A 19,507-nucleotide genomic window follows, 5' to 3' on the forward strand; every position below is an offset into this window, starting at 1 on the left:
TCTCTTGACAACGAACTGCGGCGTTATTTCCCTGAGCTGAAAGAAGAAGAATCTGCATTGTCACCCATTCTCTGCTTTCCTTGATGTTACCAGCATTGCCGATGAATAACAAGATGAATTCTTAAATTTGCAAAATTTAATTGTTAATACTAGTTAATGCTTGTTAATAGCGTGTAATTTTGCTCATCGTATTAAAATAGTTATCAAAAATAATTCATATTGAAAGTCTACTAGAAAATATTAATTTAGTGCTTATTATTTTCTTTACTAATTTCGACTTGTTAAATATATGGGGGTCGCGGGTCACTAACGTTTTATGAAAGGGGGTCGTCACCCATAAAAGGTTGGGAACCACTGCGCTAGAAGTTCCTAGCGACGGAATGTTACGTCATTGTTCGTCATCGCATCAGCCCAGCTTCGTTTCATTGTATAACCACTCTAAGGACGTAGACGTCTCAACCAGCGTTGAGATGAGATTGTTGCGTCATCACATTGTCCAACGAAAGTCACGCCTACACCCGCCTCACGGGAATTTGAGCCCGTTCAACCAGTTACACATTTCAAATTGTGTATCATTATATTTGTTGCTACACTATATTGTCTTAACATGCGTATAACTCGTTAATGCTAAAAAGTATAAACATAATAAATATATAAAAACGTTTATAATTACAAGCTTTTATAAATGCACTAAAAAGAAAAAAAAATATTACAATTTTTTATTAAATATATTTTTTTTTTAAAAATATGATAAATCTGCGGTTACTTTAAATATAAAAAAAATTAATATAAATATATTAATGCATGTCACAGACTGTATAATTCGATATGTTTATATTATTGTGTTTTACATGAAGTTGCATTAATGTAGAGTACCTGGCTAGCGGAAGGACTGTCTGAGCGATCGTCATGTGTTTTTCCATGTTTTTGGGTGAGATCGCTCATTGACGTAAGGGGAGAGAAAGTGGGGAATAAAAGGGGAGCGCAAGGTGAATGAAAGGACTTGGACTTGGAGACTGTGGCTGTGAATGTAGGATGTCACTACGTCACTTTGATTCGTGACTGTGATTGTACTTATACAAGTTGTGACTATGGATTTACTATGGATCTATTAATTCTCTGTATAAAGTGTAAATAAAGTTATAGTTGAAGTTACTACTATTGCTCGTGTGAGTTTATTAAACGTACCCACAATAACAACAATGAAATTGATGTTGTTACAATGCACTACTACTTATATCACTATAAATAAAAGCGTGGGCGGCTATAATAACAAATATTTAAACAAGCGGCCTGTACTCTTCAAAGGAAAGATTTGTTTTTAATTTTCAACGAATGTCGCAGAAGTTGAGATAACTACTGAAAGAAAAGTGTCAGCACCTTGCATCTTTCATATATCCGATCCATCTATAGAAAATTCCAAATTAATTGAACAGTCGAAAAGAACAAGGAAAAATACTTACGTAACTGCTGTCGCTCTCGGTGAAAGTTCAGATCGCACTCTATCACCAACTGCAATGTTTCTGCGTATATATAATCTTGTACTTTCAACCTGGAAATCAAATAAAATATCGTAGCGTAGCATGGCGTGGGGTGACGTAATGTACAAAGTAGAAGCAGTGGCGGAACTAGAAAAAGCCCCCCCCCCCCCCCCACAAACAAAATTATATATATATATATATATATATATATATATATATATATATATATATATATATATATATATATATATATATATATATATATATATATATATATATATGTATATATATATATATATATATATATATATATATATATACATATATATATATATATACTAGCTGCATACCCGTGCACCGTACGGGCGTCAAAACGGCCAGTGACAAAATAGCCACGTCAATACGATCCCTACAAATCGGCCCCGACATAAAAGCCCCGTCACATCGACCCCGACAAAAGGGCCAGCGACATATTGACCCAGTCATATAGGCTGCCAACAAATAGGCTCCCGTCATATAGGCTCTTGACAAAAGGGCCCCAGTCAATAAGGTTCCCGACATATAGGCTCCCGTCATTTAGTTTCTCGACACAACGGCCCCCGTCATTACCAATCTCGACAAACAGGCTACCGCCATTTAGCTTTTCCACAAAACGGCTCCCGTCATTACGACTCCCGACAAATAGGCTCCCGTCAGTTTGGCTCACGACAAAAGGACCACTGACAATACGGTTCCCGTAGAGACTAAGTCTCCCGGCAAAACAGTCTCATCGAATATGAAACCTGCCAGTGGGACACCTTCATCAATATTCTTTAGAGTTAGCTTATCTAACACTCTTAAGTAATATAACTTATGCATCTCTTGTTAAACAGGCCTTATTTTTATAACATTTTATTTAGTATAAAAAATAGTATGTTTTAATTTAAGGGTCATCTATCTATGACTTCCATAAGTGAGTCGTTTTTAGGCTGTTCCAACTCAGTGTGTGGGGAGAGGGGTCCACGCTGTACATTCCTACCAGCAATATGCTTGTAGGTTATCAAAACAAAATGTCGTTATCGTGTAAACATCATGTATATCACACATTTACACTTCTGTGCTTGCTTTTAACCAACAGATCTTTTCGGTTGTAAATTAAAAATTATCAAAATTTTAGAATTGGTGGAATTTAGCTGTTAAGGGCTAGATTTGTTTGTGAATTGATGTTGGTTCATGAAAAACAATTTCATGCAGGCATTTTAAAGAGGTTATGGTGGTAGTGGATGTAGGACAAATGATTACATTTATGCCAATGCGTTTCGTTTGTCTGGAGCCGATATGTCGGGAGTCATTTTGTCGGAAGCCAATATGTCGGGAGCCCGTTTGTCGGTAGCCAATATGTCGTGAGCCCTTATGTCGGGAGCCAATATGTCGAGAGCCGCTTTGTCGCGAGCCAATATGTCCTGAGCCTATTTGTCGGGAGATAATATGTCGGGAGTCCATTTGTCGGAAGCCTAAATGTCGGTAGCCCATTTCTCGGGTGCCTATATGTCGCGAGTCAGTATGACGGGAGCCCATTTGACGGCAGCCAATAAGTCTGGGGCCCTTTTGACGGGGCTATTTGGACGGGGTCGTTTTGTCGGGGGTGGATTTGACGGGGTCATATTAACAGGGCCGATTTGACGGGGCCCAATTGGTCCCGGGCCGTTTTTAGAGGTGCACCCCTGTGCTCGGCCACGGTAAATCTTTTTTGAATGTCCCAACTTGGGAACAGAACAAAACTAAACACAAACACAACACATTGCAACACAATAGAAACACAAACACAAGAGAAAACACAAGAGAAAACACAAACACAACACAAACACAACACAAACACAACACAACACAAACACAACACAAACACAACACAAACACAACACAAACACAACACAAACACAACACAAACACAACACAAACACAACACAAACACAACACAAACACAACACAAACACAAACACAAAAAAACACAAAAGAAAACATAAACACAACATAAAAACAAAAGAAAACACAAACATAATGCAAACAAACACAATGCAAACACACACTAAAACACAAACGCAACACAAGCACAAGAGAGAACACTCATAACATAAACATGACTTAAATGCGAAATAAACGCATAGTGCTCATAGTCTAGCCCGTGGCGCCAAATTACACCCTGTCCGAGCACCGGCAGTCGCGCCTGATTCAGTGAACGATTATAAAACCCCCAGCTTGTCCGCAAACCGAAATATAGAATAATAATTAGTAAACTGTACGTTCAGTGTATAAAATAAATAAAAGGCAGTATTTAAAATATCCGTGTTTTACCTACCATATTGCACTTTATAAATTTATGCCTTTTATTTTTAGTACTTTAAATTATAAAAAATTAAAATAGAGTTTCATGACTAAATCCATTGCGCACATAACGAATTTGATAGTGCGGAATAGTAGATTCAAAATTATAATTAGTAAACAGTACGTTGAGTGAACAAAATAAATAAAAGATTGCCTTTTATCAATCCATGCTAATTATAATATTCCAACGATAATGTCCTCTTACAGTAATGTCCTCTGCAGAATTTTTATTAACATTTTGCTAATTATATTATTCCAACAATAATTCCCTCTTGGAAATTTGGCCTTAACATTTTTTATCATTATCTTGAATTGAATTTATTTTTAAATTACCTCGCTTGGCAAAATTACAAAAAAGTTTAACTAACTAGTTTTTCGACCCTATTATTATTAAAATGTATCAATTTTTTCTAGGAATCTAAACGAAAATGATATTTGACATTGATCCGTTTAAAATGTTTTAGCAATGTTAGTGTATTTAATATTTTCTTTACGTTATGGTATCTGGACAAATATAATAGGAAAATGATACCATGAGCAAAAATGCTCTTAGAAAAAATATCTCAGACAAAAAATCTCAGAGCAAAATATCTATTGTATTTATGAGGATTTTAGTCAATTTAATTGTTTTTAAACTGTCAGGTGGATTTATTTTTTCATACATTATAATTGTGAAATGTACCAAATGAATGAGTTAAACTACATTTTTAAACAGGATTTTTTATTGATTGTATAAGACATGAAAATGCATAGAATTAAAATTTTTTAAAATTCTTAGTTATATTATTGTTAGAAACACGTGAAATGGATCCCTAAAACGTGATTGGGTGTTCATGATCGTAATGTAACAATTTTATTTTAGCAGATCCTCAACAGAAATGTAACATTAGAATTTCTTTGCTGGCTTTTGTCTAGTATAAATCTGAAATCTTAGAAGAGAAGATGCCTTTGAGCGATGTAAAGAAAGAGGCTGAAGTTAGATGATCACCAGTAACTGCTTCGTTGGAATGCATACTATAATTAACTTTGCTTTGCAACGAACGCTATGGTTTAAATAAACATTTGTCCCGTGAGCAATGTAAAGAGAGAGGCTAAAGTTAGATTATCACAAGTAAAACTGCTTTGATGGAATGTATACTATAATTAACTTTGCTTTGCAATGAACACTATGGTTTAAATAAACATTTGTCCCGTGATCACCCGAGTGTGACCTAAATATCACTATTGACTATAAACGATAGTTGTATTGTCCACAGAGAGCGAACATCCTCTCTCTTAGGGCATGTCTCCGCCAATAAAGTGAGCGGCAACCTTGCTACATCTTTTCATAGCCCCTCCTTACATAGATGAATTCTTTTGATCTAGATTCGTCATTCAGATGTAGTAGGATTGTCTTATGCTTGACAAAACCACCTTCACTGTCTATTGAAACTTAGTTTTTTTTTTAATCTTCGAATATATTTGTAATCAATTTCATTACGTTTAATGTAATGTAACAAACCTATGCGACAAACCTTTCCTCACAATTATTACGTGTGAGGAAAAAAGATATATAAAAAGCAAATGATAATCGATTTAAAAAGTTAAAATCTATTAAAATAATTTTATATAATATAAACATTTATTTTTTATTAAGATATTTTGTTTGAGATATTTTGCCAGCGATCATTGTCCATGGTAATATTTGTCCTGATATATTTTGTCCTGATATTTTTTATCCTGAGAGATTTGGTCATGTATCCTTGATATATTTTGTCGGGGATATTTTGTCTCTAATGCTTTTTAATCAGTTTAGTACAAAATTATTAAAATGAGCACCCTTATTAGACTACGAGAAAAATCGCCGGTTGAGGAAGGATACAATGGGCGCTAGGTTGATAGTGCTGTCTATTTTCTATAAACTAAAACCAAAACCAAAATCACCATCTTAATTCAATTAACCGGAAACAAAAATGACATAGAAAACGGATTTTTATCCAGAATCGGTACTTTAATTTATACAAAATATAGTCATAGGCATATCCCTAAACCATGCACCTAATCTCATTCATGACAAAAGTCGCATTTAGAGTTTCTTTGAGGCAACTCTACTTGGGAGGAGGGGGCTCCCCCCCCCCCCACACACACCCCAAAACATGTCTACCGTCCCATTCAACGAAATATAATTATATACGTTTTCCAGTGTCCGCCCCCTCCCAGAAAATTCTACCCCCCAGTCCCCAAAAAATTCAACAACCCCCACACCTCGCCGGGGAGGGAAAAGTCTGAAAGAAACACTGGTCGCATTTGTAGATCATACAAACTAAAGGAAGAACCTTGGCGGGGCTTCGCCCTTACGGAAAGAGATGCATGAAAAAAAACTGTACTCGCAAAACACTTTTTAGATTAGAAAAATTCCCCCCTCCAGGGAGGAAAAAGTCTGAAAGAAACACTGGTGTCGCGCTTAGCCACTACCCGAAGAATTGCATTAAAGAAATTGCAAGAAAACCACTTTTTAGATTAGACACATTAATTAGGCGGTAATTTTATTATAGAGTATCGATGAAAAAAAAATTTTTAAGTTGGGGGGGGGGCTCAGGCGTTCTTACGCGGGGGTGGGGCTTCGCCCCTACCCGAAGAATTGTATGAAAGAAACTCTTCACGCAAACCACTTAGATTAGTCAAAATTGCCTTTTTATTCAATGTTTACTCGAGAATCAATGACGTCATATTACTGTGTGCACTCTCCGGCTTGAGATTATTTTTACTATATGCTAAATGTGACGTCATATTTCGTTTTCGTTTCACTGTGAAAGTTTTTAAATTGCTTGTGTTTTCTCTAGAGCGTTCTTGTCAGATAGATACATAGATACACAGATAGATACACAGCGAAACTATTATATAGAACGAGAAAAATGGCCCGTTGAGGAAGGATACAACGGGCGCTAGGTTGATAGTGCTGTCTATTTTCTCTGTACTTTAATTTATACAAAATATAGTCATAGGCATATCCCTAAACCATGCACCTAATCTTATTCATGACAAAAGTCGCATTTAGAGTTTCTTTCAGGCAACCCTACTTGGGAGGAGGGGGCTCCGCCCCCCCCCCACACATACACCCCAAAACATGTCTACCGTCCCATTCAACGAAATATAATTATATACTTTTTCCAGTGCCCGCCCCCTCCCAGAAAATTCTACCCCCGCCCCCGAAAATTTCAAGTACCCCCACCCCTCTCCGGGGAGGAAAAAGGCTGAAAGAAACACTGGTGTCGCGCTTAGCCACTACCCGAAGAATTGCATTAAAGAAATTGCAAGAAAACCACTTTTTAGATTAGACACATTAATTAGGCGGTAATTTTATTATAGAGTATCGATGAAGAAATTTCTTTTGAGTTAGGGAGGGGGGGGGGGGGGCTCAGACGTTCTTACGCGGGGGTGGGGCTTCGCCCCTGCCCGAAGAATTGTATGAAAGAAACTCTTCACGCAAACCACTTAGATAAGACAAAATTTCCTTTTTATTCAATGTTTACTCGAAAATCAATGACGTCATATTACTGTGTGCACTCTCCGGTTTGAGATTATTTTCTACTCTGTGCTAAATGTGTCGACGTCATACTTCGTTTAACGAAATACTATGCATGTTTTTAATTTCCTTGTGTTTTCTCTACAGCGTTCTTGTCAGATAGATAGATAGATAGACAGACAGCGAAACTATTAGTATTAATAATTCAAAGAGTTGTGATAAGTGATGGAATTGATTTGAAAATTTGTCAATCTTTCACACTAGAGCTCATGTTGTTTTCTTGTCTATGCAACGGTGTGTTAGTTACTGTAGAACAGGGGTTTCCAAACTTTTCATTCCGAGGGCCGCATTAACTATCAAATTTCAGTTCGGGGGCCAGTTAGTTCCAGATATTTCTTTGATTTTTCTGGGCAAAGTTCCTCAGCCATCACCAACAAACGTTTTTTTCCGAGGACAAAAAGATCGCCGCGGGCCGGATGAGAGGACCTCGCGGGCCGCATTCGGCCCGCGGGCCGTAGTTTGGAGACCCCTGCTGTAGAACAATCACTGCTGCAGTAGATCTGTTTGTTTGATCTGTATGATAAACAATGTTTTGGCTCCCGGAGGGATAATGTTAACCTAAGCCTGATCCACACACTCACCCCAGCCCTTATAATCCCTCTAACCCTCACCCTCGTCCTCAAACCGTAATTTTAATCTGAATATCATCATCAACAGTATCTAGAGCCGAATAGTAAATTGATCGCCTATATAACTTCTCACACACTTACACTCATACCTAAACATTTGATTGTTAAAAAGTGTTAGTTACTAAAGCTAACTAAAAATTTCTCATGCGTTTTTTTTTATGTGAAACTGTACAAAGTCCCCATAACCCGGGCCCCTCCGGGTATTTGGTGTTAGTACTATCTCTACATTATCTAAATAATAATTTTAAAAACCTGCAGTTATCAAGAACATTTACAGCCCCAAACCTATCCGAACCCCATTCTTAAGCCAAACGCTATCCCTTAAACTATCCTAACCTATTCAAACATTTCTTGCTAAGCCTATCAGAATACATAACGCTAATTTTAACCCCATCCCTATCCAGTTAAATATCTATATACCATTAAAACTCAAGTATGTTTACAAGTTTGTATATTTTTATTTTTTTTTTGTCTGTGTTGTTACAGGAGAGAATCTACACTATATGTAGAGCTGTAAATATGCATTAAGGTAGATAAAAAATGTTTTTTTTTACCAAACTGTTAATCAAAACTTAATTTGAAGACCAATTTAATTATAAAAACAAAATGTGTATTACAGCGCGAAATGTTATAAGTACTTTAAAAATGTACATGCGTTTTTAAGAAAACTGAAATAGCATAAATTACTACTTCCGGTCAAAGGAAATTACTCAAAATTTGATAGAATTAAATCTTTTATCTATCTGAAACAGTACTCAATTCAAAGTAAAAAAAGTTCCACTTCCGGTTATCGGAAATCGCTCAAAAAATGATACGGATCTACAGAACCACAAATTTGATGTAGTACTTGATTAATAATAATAATAGCTGTAACGGTACTCAAGTTATAGTGTTTACACACTCACACACATACACACACACGCACAGACATACGGAGAGAATTGCAAAGCCCAGTTTTTCCAACTTGATTACGCATAGAACGCTGGAATTTTGGTTTCATCAACCCAGCTGTAAAGGTACTCAAGTTATCGTGTTCACAGACACACAGACACACAGACACACAGACACACATACCCCAGACACACAGACACACAGAGACACAGAGACACAGAGACACAGAGACACAGAGACACAGACATACAGACATACACATACACATACACATACACATACACATACACATACACATACACATACACATACACATACACATACACATACACATACACATACACATACACATACACATACACATACACATACACATACACATACACATACACATACACATACACATACACATACACATACACATACACATACACATACACATACACATACACATACACATACACATACACATACACATACACATACACATACACATACACATACACATACACATACACATACACATACACATACACATACACATACACATACACATACACATACACATACACATACACATACACATACACATACACATACACATACACATACACATACACATACACATACACATACACATACACATACACATACACATACACATACACATACACATACACATACACATACACATACACATACACATACACATACACATACACATACACATACACATACACATACACATACACATACACATACACATACACATACACATACACATACACATACACATACACATACACATACACATACACATACACATACACATAGAGAAATAAGGACAAGATTGCAAAACTATGATTTTCCCGACTCCGTCGGTGTGAAACGTCGAGATTTGCAAAAATCTCGATTTTTTTGCGTGATTTCAATACTTTCTTTATACTTCGTATCCGAGAAAGTAAATAGGTGCATCATTTTATTATCTATTGGATACCTTTACTAAAATGAAGGAAATAAAAGCTCGTAAAAATTCAACTTACACCAGCAGCTATTCTTTTTAGTTGAACATCACCATGAACTTTGATGAAATTAACATTTTCGGGTTGGATTGCATACAGATACATGCAGAAATAAACACCGTTAACATACACCTGTGAAATTTAAAAATTCGAATTGATTTTCTTTCATTCGGAAGTAATGAAGTGTTAAAATAATTCGACCAGAAAATAATTGTGTATACCAACCTCATAGCATCTTTCAGTAATTTTAATTGTTACTTTGAAATTGGCATTTCTTCTGAAGGGCATACCTCCATATGTTTCTTCACTGGCCCATTTACCATTAGTCTTATGATTCCTTACCACAAGATTTGTATTCAGACGGACGTTGAATTGAAAAGCAATGACTGGGAAACAATCGGATTCCGGACACAGTTCAATATTAAACCTGAGAGTTGATAACATCAAAATAAAGACAATGGTTGTTGATTTAATTTTTATACAAAAATTACACAACTTTTATCCACACACCTCTGTTACACCTAGTCTTCAATACATACTTGATATCAAACAACATTCACCAAAATATCGATACTTTAGAACCACATCACCTGGTCATAAGCAAACACGAAGATCGACTAGTTTGGAACCTCTCCCCTCCATCCTCCTCGAGTCGTTATATTTGAATGCCCACCCATTGAATAATATTGTTTTTTAGTTACCTTTTGAAAATCTTTAATTACTGATTACAAGATCTGCATTTTCATTTAAAAAAAATAAATATGGAATGAATTCCCTTAAATTTTCTCGCATATTCTTTCGCATATGAAGCAAACGAATAGGAGTAAATCTTACCAACACTTGCGTGTTGAAGATGGTGAAATTAATGATTAGGGATTCTATTGCAGTAAAGATGCAATAAATATATCTGTCTAATAATACTGTTCAGCGGCTTATTGCAGATATGTCCGTAGATGTTAAAGAATTTTTTTGAATTAAATCAAGCTTTCACCACTGTTTGCTTTTCAATTTGCTTTTTCAGTTTGCTTTTTCAATTTATGAATCAACAGATGTGAGTTCGTGTTAGCAGTTGCTGGTCTTTGTGAAATATATTCATAAAAATAATAGCAAAGAAGTGTTGCTATTTTGTGAAAATATCATGGAGAAAATAAATACGTTTATTGAAACTGGATGATTAAAATGGGAAAACGGCTGTGGGGTTTGTACTGATGGTGTGCCATCTATATTTGGGTCAAAATCTGGCTTTCAGGTAAATGTAAAAGATTAGCTCCATAAGCAAGGGGAATCCACTGCAAGATTCATCGGTATGCCCTCGCCAATAGGACTCTTCCGACTCCACTGCTAATAAAAGTCGTAAATTATTTTTAATCTGGAGCCATAAACATCCGTATGTTTAAAAAAAACTGTACAAAGACATGAATAAAGATCAGGAGGTTTTGCTTTTCCACACTGCAGTACGCTGGCGGTAAATGGAAATAATGTGAATCGTGTTTTTGTATTGAAAGATGAAATTAAGTTGTTCTTAGAAATACAAGGGAAACATGACCTTTTAATACACTTTAACGATAAAGAGTGGTTGGATAGAGCATCATACCTAGCAGATATATTCGAACATCAACATGAGTTTAATCTCTCCCTCGTGTCTCTGGCTCTAGGCTTCTATTTAACAATCTAAAAGATTTCTATCGACATCCACATGGTGTCAACTTTTCTGTGTCAAGCTCGGGCCAACATGTTAGATGCGCATCCCGTAGCATTACGTTCTGGCAACTACTTTCTTATTCTTCCTCTCAAGCTCTTCGATACCGCTTAACTTATTCAACCTTAGTCAGCTTTCCATGGCATTCCACCCCCCATAATGGAAGCTACAACTTATTTAACCGTAGTCAGCATTTCATGTCAGTCCACCCCCCCTCCGCACTAAAAGCTACCCACATATTTAAAAATAACTAGACTACCCATTATCTAGTTAGATAACTGTGGGTTTCGGGGGGTCATCCATAAATGTCATCACGTCTGCCATCACTTTTCATCCCAAAATAACCAGACCCCACATTCGAAAAGACGTTTTTTATATTTTAAAAACTCTACTAAACTCTACTAAACTCTACTTCACCTGCCCAGTGCCCCGCCAAGTCTCAGAAATGTTTGTATTTTAAAAAAAAAAAGATTCCGGCCGAGCATGGCTCTGACCACACTATCACTTCATATGCTGAGAACATAGAAACAGGTGAACTCTACTTCACCTGCCCTGTGCCACGAGAGGTCCTGATAGTCAACTTTATGATTCACATATAGGCCTTAAGAAAAAATAATTGAAAACATACGTTGTATAAAGAAAATGAATCTATTTACTATTACTAAAGTCATTGTTCTAAACTTTTATAATTAATGTGGTTAATCTACCAATGAATATATCAATAACTTAATTAACGGCTTTAAATTAGTCTGTAATTAGCAGTGTGTTTAAGAAAGAACAATATTTACCACCCAAAATCCTATTTTACAGCTCTACACATAATGCAGATTCTCCCCAATAACAAAAAAGAAAAACAAACAAGCAAAAAAAATGAGTTATTAAACGTTACTATTCAGTCAAAGTTAAGCAATTGTTCTAAAAATTTACAATTAATGTGGTTAATCTACCTAATAAATTAATTAACGTCTTTAAATAAATGTCTGATTAACAGTATGTCTGCAAACAAAAATTGTTCTCTACCTATATACTATTTTACAGCCCCCCATATAGAGCAGTTTCCTTACAGTACCAAATCAGACAAACAAACAAATAAATATTCAAACATGTAAACAAACTTGAGTTTTAGTAGTATATAGATTTTTCCTGTGCTTATCTATATGCTAATTGTTGATCGTTTTTATTTAGTTATTCTAAATCTATACGACCATTATACCAAAATAATTTTTCATACATAGTCTACATACACATTTAAAAACGAACTATCGTATATACATTCATATCTACTGTCACACATACGTACAAAAGAGCATACGTTCATGAGTATATAAGTGCGTATATAAGTACAAATACATAAGTATCTTATTTTGTGTTATCTGCATTTAACTTAAGCAAATTTTAATTCAAAAATTTAAAGCTTTGTTTTATGACTTACCTTACAGCAGTTAAAGGGATGAATCCATTTATAGTATAGGCCGTTTGGTTCCCGGATGTTGACAGGATGTTATAAGTGTAGGATGTTTTCCTCTGCAAAATTATAATGGTTTTTTATAAGCCATGACTAGGCTGCATGTTTTTGAGAATTTAAAAATGTATATCTTCAAATGAAAATGACAATTACTTAATAAATGAGATTAAAAAAATAAATAAAAATGTTTTAAGAAAAAGGCTTTATACAATTTTTCAATAAAAAGGGAATAGATAGCGGAATTAATCTTTCCTAAACGTTCTTGTATATTCTTAATGAATAGAAACAGGGATTGAACTTTCATTAATCCATATGTTTTGTGTATTATTATACTTGCCACCAAAAAAAAGTATTACCAATCTGTTGCCTGAAGAACTCTGACGAGTATGAAAAGATTCTGGATAACTGCTGGAGATATTTTCCCCTGTAGCTTCCTGTATGAAGCTCATCAGAAGAAGTGGCTGTAAATATGAGGTTAACTTCAGGATATCCATTTTCTGAAAAAAATAATACCTTAAATACAATTTTTGAAAATTCAATATAATATTCTATGTGTCGAGATTTAGTCACACTGGAACGGCGTGGTCTAGCGATAGAGGGATAGACTATTTACTCAAAAGTATTGAGTTTAAATCAGTAGAACGTCCGTAAGACCACTCAGTTAGGACATAGTGTTGACCACATTATCTCATCGTATACCAAAGTAAAAAAAAAAAACAGGTCAACTACTTCACTTGCTCCATGACCGTCATGGCCGAAAAGAAAACTTAGTCACACTGCAGCACTTATCAAAATGTAAGTCTACATTTTAAATCTATAAATTTTTTGCTTCCCAAAAAAAAAAACTTCGGTGTGTTTTCTTCAGGAGAAAAGCATTTTCTCCTGATAAATTAGTACAAACTGTTCGGCTAAAAGAGACAAATTATAATATTTACCCCGCAGTATAAAATTAAGACCTACTGTGTTCCTCTTTCCCACTGCACAATTGTTTATCCGACTGTAAAGTACTACAAAGTAGAATCAAATATCAACGAGCACATCAATATATGAAGAAATAATACCGCAACTACCACAGGGAGTCTTGAACAATTATAACCCACAGTTATAAATGAACATCTTCACGTGTTCAAGTCTGATTGGCCAGCAAAACACTACCGTCTTGATATCACGTGACTCCGTGTTTTTTAACATAGGCGTTTCATTCAAACCTATTTCTCTCAGCTTCTCTAACTATTAGTTGTATACATAAGTATTCATTAGTATCATTTTTATTTCATTTTTTTTATTCCCAAATGTATTTAGATGAAAATCTACTACTAACAAATGTTACACAATTTGTGGAAACATTTTAGAAGAGTTATACTGTGTTATTTGTAGGTAACCATGTTTTTATTTTGTTGATGAATATCATATGAACAAAGAATCGGTAGATTTGTAGCTGCAGCCCTTTGCTCCTCAGGAAAACACATAATTTGGTAGACTGGGGAAGAAACTGTTGCTCTAATACAACATTTTTTAATTTAGCAAATGTTTGGAGATTTTACATTTTACAACGCCTATGATAAATCGGCTGTTGTTCGAAATGTTCCAAACATTAATAAGTTATTGATTTTGTTTAGATCTTAAAGCTGTTGGATGAAATTAGTATTGTCAAGTGGAGGCCGGGGGGGGGGGGGAGGTAATAGAGCTATGAGATAATTTAACTAGACTTGACCCACTACCATGTAAAGCAAGCCACTATTATTATCAGCTGTTACACGTAACAACAACACAGGCTATAATCACTCGACAAGATGGCCACTATTTTCTTTCTCAAGTCTTTATTTAAATACTGGTCTTCTCTATTCAGGATACAATTGTCTTTAATATACCCATGACACTGTGTACCTCACACACTCACTACCTAGCCACATCTCTCTAGCTTGAATACTATAATAAACAGTTTCTACTCAAAAACGTCTCTACTTTCATCTGAGTCATCAAATCCATGCATTAGTTATATCTCAACATTTATTCGCACCAAAATACCCTGATGAATCACACATCATACATTACCCACTCTTCTCGTAAACAAATAAAATTATCTTTAATCAACACACCAGTAGTCCAACATACTCATCCACCTAACAATATCTCTAAGATGACATATACACTTCATATCATTTTAATGGTCAACAACATTCTAATTAATTCTGGGAATTTCTGCTGGGTACATGTCTCCACATTTCTATCCTCATGAGTACATGTTTTATCCTAAGAGCTAAATAAGGTTTTCATATATTCATTATACATTGAGTCGCTATAAACAACATAATCACACCAGATTAGCTCAAACCAAAAATATTGGTAATGGCGAATAGAGCCACAGCACCAGCATTTAGTGGACATCTGTGGTTGTTCCCAAAAAAAATATATATTAATTTCATCAATATGAATCTGGTTCCACGGTCTCTATAATGGAACTACTGACGACTTTAATTAGCAAATACATTAGGTGCGTAGGTTGAAGAAGGAGCATTTAAAAAAAACGTTGTCAGGCAAATCTAATTTGCTATTTGGATGGCCAAAAATCAAATAATTAGGAAAAAACATACATGCCATACAGCTGCACATACCAGATATCTGCTGATGACTTCAGTAGTCAATTTCATATCATCGATAGCGCTCAACACAGATGCTAATTACACAATCAGCAAGAAGCTTAAACATTTCTGTAATTCTGCTCATTCTGATGGTTCATGAAGTTATGTTAGCATAAGATCTCTTAGACCGCCTACAACAACTTTGTTTGAAGACATCTCTAATAAAGTATTAAAGATTTCAGCTCCAATATTCTCTGAAGTTTTGACATATAACTATAACCTCTGTATCGCCAAACAATATTACCAGAAACATTTTAATTATGCTAAGGTTATATCACTACACAAAAAAGATAACATCCAAGATCCTAATTACTACACGCCAATTTCAATACTTTCTTCCCTCTCCAAACTATTAGAAATGCATATAGAAAAATGCATGTCAAACTACCTAGAAAAGCATAATTTTTTCCACAGTCATCAATCTGGGTCTAGAAAGCTTTATTCTTGTCACACAGCTTTGATTTAAATAAATGAAAACTGACTCAAAAATATTAACAAATAACTACATTATGGCACGCTGTTCATCAATTTCTGAAAAGCCTTTGATTCTATTGATCACACCATACATCTTAAAAAACTAATTCCTTTTTTATCTAACAGATCTCATCGTGTGTTTTACCTTACTACAATTTCTTCACAGAAATGTTAGTATGTGGGTTCCACAGGGCTCAACCTTAGGTCCTGTACTTTTTTCAGTATACATTAATGATCTAGCATTGCACATCAACGCAGGTCAGTGAAAGATGTTCTCTGTTGATACTTCGTTTCACGTCTTTGCAGACAGTGCTGACTCAGTTACATATAAACTTAAAATATGGGCCAATAAGCTTGTTACCTGGGCAAAAATGAACAAAAATTAAACTTCACCCCTATAAAACTAAGTCAATGCCCTTTACTACTCATCAGAAACATCATCGTCTTCCATCCAACACTTTAGGCATTATTATAGACAATAGAAGCATCGAACATGTTAAGAGCTACAATTGCCTTGGGTTGATTATAGATCACAACCTCAACTGGTCCGATTAAATTCATCTACTTAAGGTGTCCCTATTAAAAATACTTTTCAACTAGCAAGGAAAACAAATTGCTGAACCTCACATTAGTATTTTTAATGAAAAACTTCAAAGCTTTGGTTTATGACTTATTTTACAGCAGTTACAGCAATTAAGCCAGTTAGAGTAAAGCTTGTATTGACTTTGGTTTTCGCAGCATGTTATACGTGTAAGATATTTTGATCAGACAGACAGACAGACAGACAGACAGACAGACAGACAGACAGACAGACAGACAGACAGACAGACAGACAGACAGACAGACAGACAGACAGACAGACAGACAGACAGACAGACAGACAGACAGACAGACAGACAGACAGACAGACAGACAGACAGACAGACAGACAGACAGACAGACAGACAGACAGACAGACAGACAGACAGACAGACAGACAGACAGACAGACAGACAGACAGACAGACAGACAGACAGACAGACAGACAGACAGACAGACAGACAGACAGACAGACAGACAGACAGACAGACAGACAGACAGACAGACAGACAGACAGACAGACAGACAGACAGACAGACAGACAGACAGACAGACAGACAGACAGACAGACAGACAGACAGACAGACAGACAGACAGACAGACAGACAGACAGACAGACAGACATTTTTTGTTTTTATTTATTATTTATAGTTTTAAAATGCCCATGATAATACGACTAGTGTTCGAAACGCTCCAAACTTAATAAGTTATCGATTTTGTTTTTTGAGATCTTCAAGCTATCATTTATTGAGTGAAAAAAGTAATCTGAAGTGCGTATGTATTTTCGTTGGGGTTGGGGTTGGGGGTGAGATTGAGGCATTTCGTGAATGTTCCGTTTCTATTTAGATAAAGAGAGAACCGTAAGGTGTGTGGAAACACTGGACTCAAATAAATGCAAATTTGAGAATAAATTAATATAATGGGTGGGGCATATGTAAGTAGTGTGGGGATGAACTAGGCAATATTAGAGGTTGTTCGTAGTTACTAGAATTCTAATAGTTAAACTAATAGAATATTGATTAAAGACTAAGATAGATTGCAGTAGTTGCTAAAGTAGGCTAAGGGTATGGTTAACAGACAGGAGATAATAACATTACCATACATTGGTCGGGTCAAAAGTAAACATGGACTGTATATTTCTAAAATAGACTAATTAAACAAGTTAGGCCCTAGTCTGGCCTCCATATCTCATTAGCCTTGTGCGTATTATTTTTATGTTCAAACGGTGTCCTGTCATAAACCCAATGGACAAAAAATACCCGGAAATACTTGCATCCAACTCTAATGTATCGTGTCATTCAATGTAGGGGTGGTTCGAGTTTGTGCTGACAAAACCCATTCAGCTGTCACAGAGACGCTTGGACTCTGTTAGTAAACTTATACTAGGGTGACGACTAAGATTACTTAAACAACAAAAAACTACATTGATTTACCTTTAATTTGATACCAATTTAATGTATCAAAATTCATCGGTAGCCTAAAAAATAATTATTGAAACAAAGCTTTTGTTTTTAAATAAAATACCTACGATGCAATGACTGTTATGATGGAATAGTTTTTAAGGAGCGTTGTGCGGCGAATCACCGTTTAGCAGAAATGTGTCGTCTTCTAGAGTTCTTCTTATTCAAAATCACGGCGGGCAAACCAAAATGGGCTGGCTCAGTAAGCTGTTGTCTCGATAAAGTTATATCATGAATCAAGTTTATTTTTTTTCCTATGATGCATTGTTTATTCATTAATGACATTAGTTAAGTAAGACGTAATAAGAGGACTCCAATTTAAAAACTGCTCAGTCGATTTGTTTGCAAAAATTATGTTATTCCTATTTGTTCTTCTATTAAATGACGACCCACAGTTTTTTTGTTATGACAACAAAAATCTACAAAGATAGCTACTTTCGCTGTTAAAAATACGATACTCTTCCAAAATCTGCTAAGTTTCATGCTAACTTTCAATCCTAAATTAGTAACGAGCCAACGACAGCGGTTTTTAAGTTGCTGGATAGAGCCAATCACAATTTAGATTGATTAAAGACATCTTTTCTTGTTAATTATTCACTCTTTCAAGAACACGATGCGAGTTTTGTTGTAATTTGTGAAAATGCTAATAGGATCACCTATCAAAGCTTTCAAAAGAAAACAAATTTAAATTCAGAGGTAAACAATCTTATACTTTTCAATATAATTAATAATCTACTCCTTACCACTGTGTAACTGTTAGTAAAACTAGTTCTTGCTAAGGTCCTGTTTGTGTTACAGTGTTGAGATTGTTCATCACTGTAATTTAGTGTTTGTCAAACTAGTGAGATAACAGTACAGCTACTTATTACTTAAGTACACTAAGCTAACAGTCAGTATATCTGCCACACCTAGAACCTAGATCTAGAATGCTAGATCTAGATTAATAAAGTTACTTCCCATTTTACAATCATCATCTTTTATAATTTAATTTGGCTGCTCTGGAATAATAAAATATGAATGATGAATGTATGGAGTGTAGACACGTAGAAAGTGAAACATTTTAAAGGCCTTTAATTAAAACTATGATTAGTACTCTGCCTAAATAATTTTCTTTGTCACTTTATTCTTTCAAGGACTTAGTTTAAATTATTAAATTACCACGTTTTACACATTGGTACACACCAGCTTTTGGTTTAATATAATAATGATACAGGATAATCTGCCTTTGTGTTTTCCACT

At 35.2% G+C, this 19,507-nt stretch overlaps 1 protein-coding gene across 2 annotated transcripts in view; it reads right to left on the reverse strand.

Annotated features, from left to right (window-relative positions):
• Nucleotides 1-14,189, reverse strand: part of LOC131940175 (uncharacterized) — a 16,794-nt gene extending 2,605 nt beyond the window's left edge. The window contains exons 1-6 of one of the 2 annotated variants that reach the window (XM_059298799.1): nt 14,074-14,189; nt 13,470-13,610; nt 13,081-13,172; nt 10,175-10,376; nt 9,971-10,081; nt 1,464-1,552 (exon numbers count right to left, since the gene is read on the reverse strand). In XM_059298799.1, coding sequence (XP_059154782.1) covers nt 1,464-1,552; nt 9,971-10,081; nt 10,175-10,376; nt 13,081-13,172; nt 13,470-13,607 — 632 coding nt within the window. In that variant the 5' untranslated portion in view covers nt 13,608-13,610; nt 14,074-14,189. Of the gene's footprint in view, nt 1-1,463; nt 1,553-9,970; nt 10,082-10,174; nt 10,377-13,080; nt 13,173-13,469; nt 13,611-14,048 lie in introns of both variants that reach the window. The other variant, XM_059298800.1, reaches the window with a different exon arrangement.
• Between the last annotated feature and the right edge of the window lie 5,318 nt (nt 14,190-19,507).

The sequence above is a fragment of the Physella acuta genome, unplaced genomic scaffold, assembly GCF_028476545.2.
Source record: "Physella acuta isolate Inbredline_101_S28 unplaced genomic scaffold, ASM2847654v3 ptg000310l, whole genome shotgun sequence".
NCBI classification, from domain to species: domain Eukaryota; kingdom Metazoa; phylum Mollusca; class Gastropoda; family Physidae; genus Physella; species Physella acuta.